The following is a 14,588-nucleotide window of genomic DNA, read 5'->3' as shown; positions in this document are numbered from 1 at the left end:
TTTTGCTTTCGGGCTCTGTCAGTCACCACCACTGAGATGAGGCTGCCTCCACCTTCTTAACTCTCCCCATGAGGTATTTATGCACATGGATTAAGAACACCACCCCCCACCACAAGTCTTCCCATCTCTGGTCTGAACAACCCCAGCTTTTGGCCTTTACCTCACGTCAGATCCTCAAATCTGTTTATCACCTCCACGGCCCTACACTTCTACCTTTAGGCGCAAACTCATCACATCTAATCGAAGCCGCGCCCCCCTTAAGACAAAGCTTTCGCCAGAGTCGCTGCCTCCTGCCAGGGCTTGGCGGCGATGGGGCAGAGGCAGGCACCGCTCAGCTATGGCCGCCCCGAGCGGACCCCTGCAAACCGGTCACCTCCCAGCCTGCGACAGGACAGGGTTAAAAGGAAGCTTTTGCCTGCCAGCCTTCAGGGTCTAAGGGGGAAGATGCGGATGGGAAAGCAGCCCTGCTGCCCGTCCGCTCCCGGCCCGAGAGCGGTTCCCGGGACGCCGCCGCCCTGAGGGGAACTCTTGGGAAAGGGGGGGGGGGGGGGGCGAGGCAGTGTCGCTCTCTGTCCCGCCCGCAGTGGCTTGTACCATTCTCTCCACGCGGAAGGGGGGGGGAAGTAGAGGAGGAGGCGTCTGCGCAGCCTCAGCCCCCTCAGCGCCCTGCTGCCGCCCGCCCGCCCCACCCCCCTCCCGCCCGCGGGGTGGCGCCGTCCTGCCGCCGCGCGCGGGCCTGCGGGCGGGGAGCGCGCGGAGCCTCTTCCCGCCTCTCTCCCTCCTCCGTGCGGCGCCGCCCCGGCCGCCATGTTGCGGCGGCGGCGGGAGCGGCGGCGGCAGCCCGGGGCGTACGGAGCATGCACGGCGCGAAGCAGCGGCCCGCGGGCGCGCACCCAGGCCGGTGGGTGCTCATTGCACCAGGTAACCTCAGCGGGGCTCTGCCGCAGCGCCGGTCTCTCGTTCTCCGCCGCGCCCCGCTGACTGGCCCTTGGCGGTGCTTGCCCGCGTCGCATCGTGGCGGGGCTGGGCCGTCGCTCGGGCAGGAGACGGGTGCCTTGCGCCGAGGGCTGGGGCTGGGCTGCCCACAGCAGCCCGGAGACCTGCCCCAGCCCTGGTGTGGTAAGGACGTTTTGAGACACAGCCTTTACACAAGGCCCTACAGAGTGCCCCCCCCTTCTCCTCCCCAGGGACCCTGTTTCTTTCACCGCATCTCTGCGTTTTATTTCTGTGTGTCATGAGGGTTTTTCGCCCCTGGTTTGCAAAAAGCAATTGTGAGTCCCAGGGAGAGGAGCTGCCATGTTCCTGAGGTCCCTGATGGAGCTTTACTGTTTCCCTGCTGCTGGCAGCCCACCTTGCCTCTGTTCCCTTAGTCCATTCCTACTTTTTTTTTTTTTTTTTTTTTGAAGGAAACGGTTTAGTACCCTAAAACCTCATCTTTAAAGCAAACTCCTTGGAAACCGTAAGTCAGAGCGAGATCTCAGGTCTTGCACTCTCTAGGCTAAAGAAACTGACCTCCACATGGCAGCTCTGGAGATGCAATACACACAAGGCCTTAAACACTGCTGGCTTAGTTTCTCTCACTTCTCTCACTTAGTACTGAATAAATGGGAAGATGCCTTTTCCCCTTTACATTTATTTCTGTCCAGTATTAGGTTTTAAAACTTTAAACTCACAGATCGCAAAAGGTTTTTGTGTTAAAGAGGGTAAGTGAAACAGGATGTGCTCAAACTCCAAGATACTAAAGAGGAAGGAGGCATAAGTACTCTTTTAGTTTGATTTCCTAAGGAAATGCAACTTAAACAATTATATGTGGGTCAGCTTTGTACTGGGCTTATTTCTCACCCCACCCAAAACTTTTGAGTGTTAATTTCAACCAAACCTGACTAAATAGAGGAGCTCTTTCGAATAATTTTATGAGGTTTGTGAAAATGTCTGTGATGATGTGAGAAATACTATAAATGGCACCACTGAAGGAAAGGTAGAGCAAGAGCTTAGTTCAGCAAAGTTTGAGAACAGGGCATAAGCCCAATCTTGAGACAGACATCTGTAAGAAACCAGGCTTCTCTAGTTATATGAGAAACAGAACCAATTGTTATGATTTCACTGATTCCTCTCTTCCTCTGGTTTTACCTTTTCAGTTCTGCCCTTTGGTATCTGACATGCTTGATGAAGGAATTTATAAGTGAGGAATTCCTTTTTTTTTTTTAATATTGACTTTGTGCAGACTAGGATTTAAAGCTGAATCTTGTATCCGATGACTAGCTTCGCCAACAGATGTCCATACTGTGCAAATATTTACAAATATGCTCAACTTATGCATGAGTAGTCAGTTCTGTGCAGTAAGTTAAATTCTTCAGTAAGTGTTTGCAGGATTGGAGCCAGAGCTTGTAACTTTCATGAAGCCAGACAGTTTGTATTACCAATTATGCCAGCAGAACTCTGACAAAATTTATATAGTACTCCAGACCTTTAGGAAAGTTTATTAAGCCTTAGTAGAACCTCAAAGCACATAGTGATTTTAAAAAAAGTCTGTGGCTGATAGTTTCAGAACTCCATGGCTGATGAGACTTGCCAATCATATGAACGGGACTGATGAAATTAAATAAATATAGTGATTTAGCTTGGTTGTAGCAGTTTGTTTCAGAAAAGAATTTTTTAAAGTTAACGTTTATGACTTTTCAAGTTTTGCATTTCTTAACTGCTTTCTTGAATGGATCTCAGAAGTTCTTCACTGGCCATTTAGCAGAATTTGTAGGAGAAAGACCTGATTACTTTTAGGAATGAAGATGGATGTAGTTGGATTTAGAACAAAAAATGCATTTTCTTTGACTATGTTAAATTTTATTCATATGGCAATCCATATCTTCATAATACCCACATGGCATTATGCTACATACGTGCATAAAAACTACTGGTGTAATTAATTGCAGGATCTGGATCTGGATGTGAGTTTAATACCATTTGTTAATAAGTCTACCAACACCTTCTAGGTGTAAATAGCCTGTATTTCTTCTCGTATCTGGCCATTATGCTGTCCATAGTGGGAGGAAGGAGCAAGGTGTGTTAATGCTATGCAAGAAACTCCAAAACTTTTCTCATATAAAGGCACTAAGATCCCAGCTTCAAGTGCTTAAGTTAGTTTGAACTGCTCACCTGGGTAGTCTGACTCCTAGAACAGTTTATAAGGTTAATAATGTATACCATCCTAAATAACCTAGTAACATCTCCACTTGCATATATGCCACTCATCTTGCTTTGAATGTGACATCTTAAAAGTTCCTGTATTGATGGAGATTGTGACTAGTTCTTCAAAGACACTCGATATCTTGGTCTAAAAAAGAATGAGGTCTGTCAGAAGTACAGAAGTAGAACAATGAGAACTGAAACTCGCTTTCTTAAGTATCAGTATTTTTCAGTCATTTGGACTGTTAGAGATTCAACAGCTTCCTAGAACAAGGCAAAAATATGTCTGGAGTTTGAATGATGATGCATGTGTTGCGCTGATTCCTTAGTTACTACGTCGTTCTGAGAATCTGTTTTTGCACAAGTCTCTGACCATGGTTTTCCTGCTTATGTGACATGTAGAAACACTTAACTGTGTAAAAAGCACATATGAGAGAAAGGTGAAATTCTTTATTTGGACTTTAGCAACTGAAAACATCAGGTTGATATCTGGAACACAGCAGCTAAAAAGCAGGCGCAGATTTAATTTTCTAATTGCTGTAGAAAGTGAGCAGAGTATGCTTGTCAGCTTTAGTATCGAAGGTTATAAAATTATTACAAATGTCCTTGTTTCAGTACACATTTATACACTATGATATAATTCATAGACAGTAAATTGCTGCTCTGCTGTTCAGAGCGTGTTTGATGACTGAGGAGATAAATTTCAATTTTGTTTCTGATTTCTTAATTTTTATATTGATTTATGTATTGTGGAAACCTCTCAGAAACAAGGAATTTCCTGTGTCAGGGAGAACTGCCCATGTTCTTTGTTGAAGAGGAGTAATGCAGTTGGAGTGGTTGTTTTACCATTGATGTGTGTTAGCCCAGCCCTCTTGAACGATTCTAGAGGGCCAGACTCTGTCGTTTTCTGTTGCAAGTGGATAACTCTGTCATTATATTTCTAGTACTGTAAAACTTTGATCCTTAGTGTCCATCTCATGCCTACATGGAATAGCACAGAGCTACCAAACACACAGCTCAGCATGTGTTTTTCATGGATTGTAGAGGAGGGTGAAGGTGGGAAGGGGGAGTAGAGTTGCCTGAGCTGAGAGGCAGAGTTGATGTTCCGTCAGCAGGCCAGTCACCCTGTGCTTCATTTCAATCAGTCTTTGCCTACCCTCGTTCTTTCCTATGACATTCTTTCCAGGTTCACTGTTTCTGGCAGCAGCCTGATGACAGTCCTTGCTTTTACCAGCCCTTTGCCACACCAAAACACTCAAGGTGTTTGGTGTGGGAGAGTCACACAAGGGAAGTCCGTGTAGGAAGGGGAAAGGAGGGCCTCAGTCATGTCTGGGCTGGCTGCTAAGCGACTTCTAGGTGAGGCAGTAAATTTTACCTTTAGAAATGGTAACCTGCCCTTGTCCTGGTGAGACCTCTTGGGATGGTGTTTCCGCTGATACTTATTTTTTTCCCATGGAGGCAGGATGATTTGATATGCTAATACAATTATGTTTTTATAAGCATAATTGTGCCTACGTTAAGGATTGAAACACCAAGGCCAGGACAAAGGGGGTAGCCAGAAGCCGGGGGGGAGAGCAGTTGGGAAGTGTTGGTCTGGTAGAGGAGGTATGATGAGGAGTGGGTGGTAACCATGTTAATCACTCCTGAAAGGCTGGAAGCCACTGGTGTACATTATGCAGCCTTATCATGGACGTTTAGAGGAAGGTTGAGAAGTGGATGTGAATAGTCAAGAGAGAAAATGATGAACAAACAGGAAGGGGGTAGATGGAGGGTTTGGTCATACGGAGGAAGTTGATGAGGGCAGAAGACTTGGGCATGTGGGTAGGGGTAGAGCTGTGCATGCTGGGCTCGAAATAGAGTCAACTCTTTGGGTAGTTTCTCCAGTTTCAGATTAGCTATGCTGTGGTTATACAGGCACCAGATTTGGCCTAGAGCAGACTCAGCTCAGCACTAACAGTTTATTAGTTCAAGTGCTGTGCCATGTTAACACATCTCTGCTATTTCCAGGACCAGCTTTGCAGTGCAGCTGCTTTCAGACAGTGTCTGCACTAATAAGTCCTGATGGACCCAAGCTGGCTCTGTGCAGATTCACTTGGGTGTTTCTGTGCTGTGTTCCACGTTCCAGGGGATTTTATTAACTTGGCTGGAAAACCGGATCTGAACTTGCTTTGTGCGGGGCAGTTGACGTCGATGGTTAAGAAGACCTCCCGAATCTGGAGTTCTGGAGGAATCATGGTGCAGAGACACCAAAGTGCTAATAAGTCCTGAAGGACCCACATGGACTTCACTGGTGGGTGGCCAAGTTTCCACATTGTGCTTTTCTGCATTTCTTGTGGTAGTTGGCTAATCAGGGATGTTATATTACCCATGCATCCAAGCCCCCCTTTACCCCTGAGAACGTAGAGCTTCTAATACAGGCTTCTTGTACAGGTCTAGCTACTGAACAGGTACAAGGGAAAAGAAGTAGCTCCTGAGGATTAAAACCTGGCTATCTCACAGCTAGAAAGTTGCTAATGATGTGCTTTAGTAGAGGAAATTTTGTCTGTGTTTACTGAATATTCATGTGTATATATTTTTTTTTAAATACTACTACCAGAACCAATGAGACTTTTCTTTTATGTACATATAGGAAATTTCTGCTTTGTGAGTTGGGCCCATGGAACTACCATTTTGAATGTTTTCTCTGAAAATCACAGGAACTAGAAATTATTTTATAAACACAGAAATCATACTGATACCCCACTTAATTGTATAGTTCTAAGGGCAGGGCTCTGGAAACCCTCAAATGCTGCGATAGTCACTGTGCGTGACAGAAGTCTGGTCTGGGCTCTGTATAACAGATACACTTTCTTACACAACGGCTTCAAACTGGTCTTACCAACAGCAACCAAAATCCCAGTAGCTGCTTGACAATATGCTGTGAAGGGCAGGCTCTCTTCAGTACACTTTCTCAGGGAGAGGTGTTTTGTCAGAACTGGAACTATTTATACCTTTCACTGGTTTTAGCAAAGAGGTCAGGGATTGAAGGCAGTTTTCCAAGTCTGTTGTTCTACTCTACACCTGAAGTTAAGCCTGCTGTATTTCATTTGTTCTGTGTTTGTCTGCATTAGGAAAAGAAGTAGGGGTTAGCTGCAAGCTGAAAATGATTTTCAACCTTTATTTTTCTGAACTAGACAAATTTAGTTGACTACATTTTTTTCAGTCTTCTGTTTTCTTAAACAGTAAAGTGATTAGCTTTTTTATTGTTTTATGGGAACTGCCATATGAATCGCACTGGAAGGATTGCAAGGGCAGGGGGAAATTTAACAATCCTATTATTTTTAGGAATTACTTGTTTAAAAATAAAAGGAGCAGTTTCACATTAGACTTGGCAAGTTGTTTGAACAAATCTCATGTATGCCAAAAGTCAGATGGAGGCAGAAATAAATGGACTGTGGTGCCAAACTGTAGGGCATCAGCACACATTAAATTAATCCTTCGTTCTTTCAAATGAGACTAAGAAACTTTTGTCTCCGTGAAACAACAGAGGAAGCATTTGACTTGAAAATTTTGGGTCATATTGGGAGAAGATGTCATACCAAAAGAAGCTATGGAATACTTAATGCATAAAAGTATTTTCCTTTAAAATCTGAAGTAGGCAGTTTTTATATTTATTTTTTTTCCATTCTCGCACCTTGCACTTAACTCTTTGATACGTACTTTTATTTAGCATTTTAAAACCAGTTTAGTTTATCTGCTGCAAAACAGACCACGCTGCTGGACTGTTACGGAGCTTGATTCAGAAGTTGTAATGAATGTCAAAATAAGCAGTATACTTCAACATGAATAATTCCAGAATAATTTAAATAAAGAACTCAGAAATAATATTTACAGTAAACAAATATCTATGGTTTTTAACAGCTGACTTAAAATATTAGAAAGATTATATCAAATATGTGTACATATTTATATATCTTTTTAATAAGGTAAATGTGAATACACTTATTTTAGAAATTAGCACTCTCTGGGCATTTTTTACTTAACCTCCCCCTAAAGTGGCATTTGCATCTCCTGAACAAAGCCTCTTGCCTGCAGGTAATTTGCACCATTTCTTATATGTCATCTCTTAAAAGGCATACTGAGCTCAGCTGTGTATAAAGCAGATATAACTGGCAAGCTAAGGGGCCAGGAGGAAGCATAGCAAATAAAATAACTGAAAAGAGATGTTTTAATGTGTAACACCATCTCCTACTTCTGCTTTCTGCCATCTGGCTTGGAAGAGACCAACTCATGCCAACTTAGGCCTCTCTGCACATGGGAATAGGGCTGATTCAGCCAGTAATACAGCTGCACCAGTGTTGACCCTATAAATATTGAGAAGGGAAGCCTGAAGTTTTTATCCTTTCAAGTGATAACCTGTTCTTGAACTTCTCAAGATTGAACTCTCCTTCATTCAGCTCAAAGCCCTGCATCTAGATTTCAGTAACGGATTAATTAGTACTGCCCATTGCTGCCAGTGAGTCCATGAACGTGTTTTTTTGGCCTAAAAAGTGAACAGTGCCAGCAGAAGGGGAAGCCAAGAGGTGCTCTCAGGCTGAAATCTTAATATTTAGCTGTATTGCAAAGCTGTGTACTGGAGCAGAAGATCACTCAAACTGTCTAGTAGCATTTCCATGTGAATTTTTGCTCAGGATAGAAAACAGTGCCGTTTTTAGATATCATTGTGTTTTATTGTAGGATTTTCAGGTGAAGTGGGAGCCAGAAAGACTTTAAGGGGTGTAAATTATGTCACATTAAATGTTATTTCCTTAGGGCACCAAGTAATGAATGCTGCAATTACTAAACTGATAACCATTCTATCTTTTACAGCAGGCATGGAGAAAGTCCCCCACTGAAACTAGTGCTGCGTATGGTCAAGGAGAGTGGAGGGTGGTGAGATGACATCAAGTTAACCTGAGTAACAGCTAAGAAGATACTTCCAAAAATAAAGTGTGTGCAAGTGCAAAGCCATACCTTCTATGTCAGCACCTGCAAGAGAGGCTGTTTGCCGAGTTAAATAGGGCTGTGTGCCATTTATTACTCCCCTGAGAGTATCCTGAGCCAAGGAAGCAACAACGTAGTCTTGTGGCTCACCAAGACTTGCTTTCCCACCTCTGTAAAGTCACATACCATCTAGTTTGCTAATTAGCTCACCCTGGTCAAAGACCCCAGTGTCACATACAGAGTAGGCTGCACTCTGTGCCGTCTGCTCCTGCCGTGGGTTCTGTCCCGTTGTTCTGGCGATCGTGTAACCATGTGGTGAGCGCGAATAGCTTACTGGTCGGGGTGAAAATTAATACTTCTTTTCTGTGACTGGTTATTTCTCAGCTGGATCAGTGAGCTGAGCCGGCTTGCTGCGTGGCCACAAGATGGCTAGTTTTGATGGAAGGAAAGCAGCAGAGATGCGCGAGAGGGAGAGAGCAGGCGGGGGGACCTCAGGACCGTACTTTTCAATAACCTGTGATCTTTGGTCATTTGAAGCCATTCGTGAAACTGTATCCTCAGTCTGTGCATACCTGAATTCATTCGTTATGCTTACAGTTAATTACCTTGCAACTTATAAAAATTGTCAGAAGTTTGGGTGATACAAAGTGCTGGATTTAATTAATTTTCACTAGACTTTTTTTCAGGGCATGCTGCAGGACAGAGGACACAGGCACTGAATTAAAACCGTTTACTTCAGGGTTGACTGATTCTAAAAAGAACATAAATAAAATTATTATTAGATCTAACATATCTGTACCCTTAGGCTACCTAGTTTAAAGTCTTCCATAAAACGTCCATTTAATGGGCTCCATCATAATGTCTCCATCTGACACACCTTTCGTGCATGGGTAGAAGTTAAGAAGGGAATGGAAAAGACTTGTGTAGGTGACGTATGGTTTAATATCTGTTTTTAAATGAAATCTTAACTTTATATTTCCAGACTTTTAAATAATCCTGTTTTTTGCAGGGTGATGGTGGTAGGGAAATTTGTGCTCTCAGAGGGTTTTTTCCTCTTACGCAATTGACAGATATTTACAGCCTTTTTGCTTGCTTGGCTGGCAGCTTTTTGCATGGGAATTCCATATAACTTGATATTAGTCTGTTACATATAGTATTCTATAAGCAATTTTTTTTTTTTTAAAAAGGTGAATAGACCTTGCATCATCCATAACAGTTTCATAGATCTTAGTGGGAGTTTTATGTTCTTTTCCAATTTATTCATGTTGCTGTACCATCTAACACTTTTTTTTTGTTTTTTAATGGCCAGATTCATTAGTGCCTCATATCTATCCATTGTGGAAGAAATTATTGCCAGAAATCCTTTGACAGCTGGTTCATTTTCACTTTGTTCTGTTTATATGTTTTATAGAACTTGCCTGGTTGTATGTCTGACCTCCACGAAATACGATAGGCTTTTCTCTTTTTCTGTAATGGAAAGCTTTGTTTAAGCTTTTATAGTCTCTTTCGCTCAGCTTCAGGATTCTGAGGTTCCGTCTGTAGACTCCAGTACAACTGATGGATATATCACCCACATTTTTAGACAGACTTTGTGTAATTTGGTTAATAGTGAATGAAGAGTAGACTATAACTTAAGGAAAGTAGACATACCTATCAGCCCAGTGTTGGCATTTATTGTCCTGCATCTTGCTTACCTCAGATCTCCTTCCACCAGTATAGCTGTAGTGGTGCTGCATCCGGATTCGTTCTGCATTGCTGGAGGTGTCTGTAAGCTCAGTGGAGACAGAGGTGTACACTTGCAGGGGATGATGATCCAGGTGGCTTTAGGCGGGTTCAGCTGCCTCCTGGAAGTGCCTGTCATCTGTCCTCCCTGGCAATTTAGAGGGTGGCTTGCTAATTGAGATGCCTCCTTGGGACAGGATTGATTGGAACCCCTCTGTACCCTTGTATCAATTTTTTGCTTCCTTGTAGTGAATGTTGTCCTAGGAGAATAGCTTTCTGTACTGACACATCTGTTAGTAAGGTGACCTGTACGGACTGTGTGTTACCTGCAGCTTGCAGCTTCAAGACAGTTGGTAGAAAGTATAATATTCAGTCAGAAAGGTCTTGCCTCTCTCATTTGTTATTCTTGTAGATGAACAAGTTTCTCAGGGCTGAGCTGTGGAAGCTGTTGCAGTGGCAATCATCTGATGTTTTCCTTTAGGATTTAATGAAAAAACTCTTCCTCTGTTGTCCCTTTTGTCTGCTTATTTTCTGTAAGGTTGTTTCTTATCTGGATGTGAATCGTAAAACTGGAAAAAAAAAAAAAACAAAACAAAACAGAAAAACAAACACCCAAAAAACCTAGTTTAACTCTTAGTTTTGCTAGAAAATTGCTACAGTATTGCTTTTTAAGAAGTCTTTATTTATTTAGCTATAATAGATCCTTGCCCAAATACAAGAACTGATAAATGTAATGACATTAAAGAAATCCAGTTACCTTTCCTGGTTAAAGGCCAGAACACACACAAGTTAGGTTTGGACACCTAACTTCAAAAATCTCTTGCTCAGCATTTTCCTAGTCGTGAAGTGTTTAAATTCAGATAAATAGGGCCTTCTTCGCCCTTAAGGCCACGTTAATATTGCATCCAGTTTTCCAGGCAGGCATCCTCCCAATTGCCTCTTTTTATCTGCCAACTGTCATTTAGTAGAGCCAATCTGTAACAAAAATATACTTCCCATGCCCCTGGAAATGGAGCGGGGTATTGCCTGCATTTTGAGGAAACTGAAGGTAGAAGAAACTCAGAGAAACCACTTTTGCCTTTGCCCACTCCTTCCCTTCTTGTGTGTGTGTGCATGTGTGTGTCCCTTCTGGTAAGCCATCCTCTGTGGCAGCTGTGCGGAGAATGTGACGTGTAGTGTCTGATCCCCAACACCACGCGATACTGCGACAGAATATACTGCTCATGAGGGTCTGGTCGCTGCTGCCCTCTGTGCGGCGATGAACCCCGCGGAGCTTGGGGAGGAGCACAGAACTAAATGGGCAGAGCTGGGCTTCTCTTCACCTGGGGAAGAGCTACTGGGTGAGCCGAGGCAGCTGCAGGGCCAGGATGTGTATCCAAAGGGGCAGAGCAGAGGGTGCTGAGCCCGGGATAGCGTGGGGCGAGCCTTAGTGATGAAGAGAGGTTGTCTGGGTTGGGAAGGCAGAGGATTGATGAGGAGGGATGGGACACTGCATCCCTTGGGTTTGTTACACCCAGTGCTCCCTACGTGCAGGTGTCTTCCAGGCTTAACGGGGATGGATAAATTCAGCGCGTTACTGGAAGGTTAGGAAAAGAACGTATCAGCTAAATAAAAGATGTGAACTTCGTTAAAAACAGCTACATTAAGGATGGATTGTCTACTTAATTGTTCACGTTATACAAGATGCAACTTAGGGCTCAGCTGGACTCATTCCCAGTGTTCATAAATCTATGCATGAAGAAAGCAGAGCGAGTGAGCGCTAAAAGTTCCTTTGGGGTTTTTTTTGTTTTGCTTTTTGTTTTAAATTTTGAAACTCACATTTAGTGTGTATATTTTAACATGTTCATGTGAAACACATCAAAGTAAACACATGCAGTGTGTTTCTTTCACTGTCATTAATCACTGTAGTGTTTTAAAAAGTAACAAAAAATACACCAATGTTAAACTGTGGTCAAGAATTGAAATATACACAGCTCTAGAAATTTGAAGTTTGCCTTTGCCAGGGCAAATGTAGCTTGACAACTGGGTGTGTTTATGTATCAGCACATGAAGCAAGTCTGGTTAGCAAATACGGACTTTTTCCATTAAAAACCCTCAATTTATATTGGAACTTTTTAAAGCACTTTTTCAACCCACCTGAAGACCCAGCTAAAAATTCAGGGGAAGAAAACGACCGTAAATTCTCCGAACCACTCTGAGAACTATTACCCTCCAACACTATCACAAAACTCACTTGCTTTTTAAGCCTGGCTTATGTCTTTATCTGGGCAACTTCTGTGTGTGACACAACTGAATAACAAGGAGTGCAGGTGAAAGATGAGGGTTATTTGGGGCTTTTTTTGCCGCTGAGGTGCTAGTGAACAGCCTGTGAGAAGTCCACCTGTCCTTTCCAGTTGTGTTGGGGATAGGCTTTCACCCTGAGTGAAGGACAGTTATTTTTTGTTGTGCTCGAGGTTCCCACTTCCCTGTTTTCCATAAAAGAGAACTGTGCTATCTCCCTCTCCACAAACCTCCTGGGTGCTACTGAAAGGGGAAGAACGATGTGGCACTTTTGTTCCTTCCAACAGCCTCCCTTGTGGATAGCTGTGCAGCCCACCTCTGCTGCTTCTCTCTGCTTTCCTCAAGCAGCACCATAATGCAAACGTCAACCTGATCCCTGTCAGTCCGTTCTCTGGGGTCTGGATACTGGTTATTTATGAGAAATGCTTTAGTAATTTTCCTTGCTCTGATGAATGCCTGTATGAAAGGAATTGGGCCAGAACTGGCAGTGTGCAAGCTAAGAAAGATGATGCTGTCGTGTTGCTCTTCACTCAGATGTGGGAAGTTGTTTTCATAAATAGAAGTTAGACTTCCCCTACAAACAGAACTTAGACAGAATATAATTAACCGGGGATCCTTATAGATGCTTTTTTCAGACTTGAATCAGCATCCTTGTGGGAGCTGTTTCCTTTCTGATTTTATTTTTTTGTTAATTTCACAGCAAATTCGTACTTTTATGTCTCTGCTTTTTGTCTTTTTTAGCTTAAAGACACAGAAAAGAGAACAACTGTTAGAGACTTAAGCCAGAGGTGCTGTATTGTCTCAGCTTCTTTTTTCCTGTAGGGGGGAATTAAATACACTCTTTATTTTTCAAGATTATACATAACTGATAAACAACTGTGCATATTTTTCACATAAGTAACGACCACTGAGACAACTCCTGCCCCATATTCCTGCATAATCCGACTTTCTGAAAGCTTTAGAGGACCACTGTTTCTTCCCACAGATATTTTGCCTTTTGCACTTTTAACTTTTTATGTCTGCGCTGTTCTTGGCCTAATTTACCAAAGCATTCTCATGGTCTTTGTGACTAATCAGGACAATATATCAGTTCATCTCACTTAAATGAGATGTCAAATTTAGGAGCAATCTTGCCTGAGGCTCTCTAAGGGGAAGTGGTTTTCAAAAGCTAAATCATGGCCAGGTGTGTATCTTTCCTGTGGCAGATAGAGAGTGCCAGGAAGTCTGGGATCATAATTTAGGTGCCTTATTCAGGTAGGATGAATTTGGGTGGAGGCATATAATTTTTAGGCAGAAAATCCGTGAGTTTTCAGAAGTGTCAATCCAGTTAATTCTGGGTGTCTTGGATAAGCATGGCAGAACGTGAAATACTTCTCAATTTACAAGTCTATAACTTTTTCTTCTCCCCCTACAGAGGCTGCTACTGACCCCCCTAAGACACCTGACAGTGAACCTTTGTTTACAAAACTGCGCAATCCAAGCACAGGCAAGTTTTGGAATTATGATGTGAGCCTGTTAATGTTCTGGTTGATTCCTTGTGCCACCAAAAGATTCATATTTTGCAAGCTGAAATAATGATGATAGTCTGAGTCTTACATGCCAAAGATATTGCTGGTGATGCCAGATAGTTAATGCTGTGCAAACATTTAGGATTTCTTTTATAATTTTAATTGGTTGAACTGTTTATTCATCAGAAATATTGGCAGCACAAAAAAGAGGTGTAATTTAAGTTCTGTTTTTGAGTGCATTAGTTTTGGGGAGCTTACAGTGTTGGGTGTTGAGCCTGGGCTTTTTTTTTAATCCAAATTTGGGCTTCATAGCATTCATTTTATGCTATAAAATAAATAGTCAGAGTTAGAAGAAGTGATTCAGTTATACTTCCCAAGCCTTTTGAGTCTTTTCATTTTTAAACCTAATTTTCTTCTTTCCCTGGTGCAAGTGGTGGTGTCTCTTTTTTTTTGTTCATAGATGATGAGGCAATTTGAATTCAAAATACATTGAAAAGACTGGCAAATGCTAGTGATATAATGACACTACCATCCCACAGTTACTTTCTTCTAGTCAGGTTGTTATTTTTGTCAAGGATTTGTTATAATTATATGAGCAATATAATAATTGGAGTATGAGATACTGTAATAGAAACTTGCAGCGAGCCATTGTTAGGGTTAACATATTTTGTTTGAAAAACATGTTTCATGCTGGGTTTTTTTCTTTTCATAAGGTCATTTATTTTCTCTAGATTTAAGTTGTATGTTTTTGTTTTGAAATCCACTGCTAATATTTATATATGCTTGTAACTAAAGTCTTCAGGTACGTTTTAATGTCATAGTAACTCTTACTTGTTCTTGAATGAGAAAAATAATGAAAAACAATAGATACAGAATGGGAAATCACTTATCATGATATCTATTTTTTGATTGCTTATATTTACAGTGGGAACA

At 42.3% G+C, this 14,588-nt stretch overlaps 1 protein-coding gene across 4 annotated transcripts in view; it reads left to right on the top strand.

Moving 5' to 3' along the window:
• The first annotated feature begins 737 nt into the window (after positions 1 to 737).
• Positions 738 to 14,588, top strand: part of RNASEH2B (ribonuclease H2 subunit B) — a 44,942-nt gene continuing 31,091 nt past the window's right edge. For 2 of the 4 annotated variants that reach the window (XM_033006703.2, XM_033006702.2), the window contains exons 1-2: positions 742 to 921; positions 13,562 to 13,633. In XM_033006703.2, coding sequence (XP_032862594.1) covers positions 858 to 921; positions 13,562 to 13,633 — 136 coding nt within the window. In that variant the 5' untranslated portion in view covers positions 742 to 857. Of the gene's footprint in view, positions 922 to 13,561; positions 13,634 to 14,588 lie in introns of all 4 variants that reach the window. The other 2 variants (XM_033006705.2, XM_033006704.2) reach the window with 2 other exon arrangements.

This window comes from Tyto alba, unplaced genomic scaffold (assembly GCF_018691265.1).
Source record: "Tyto alba isolate M040663 unplaced genomic scaffold, T.alba_DEE_v4.0 Super-Scaffold_45, whole genome shotgun sequence".
In the NCBI taxonomy this organism is placed as follows: Eukaryota; Metazoa; Chordata; class Aves; order Strigiformes; family Tytonidae; genus Tyto; species Tyto alba.
The sequence above is the reverse complement of the archived record's forward strand: the minus strand, read 5'-3'. Positions and strand labels throughout refer to the sequence as shown.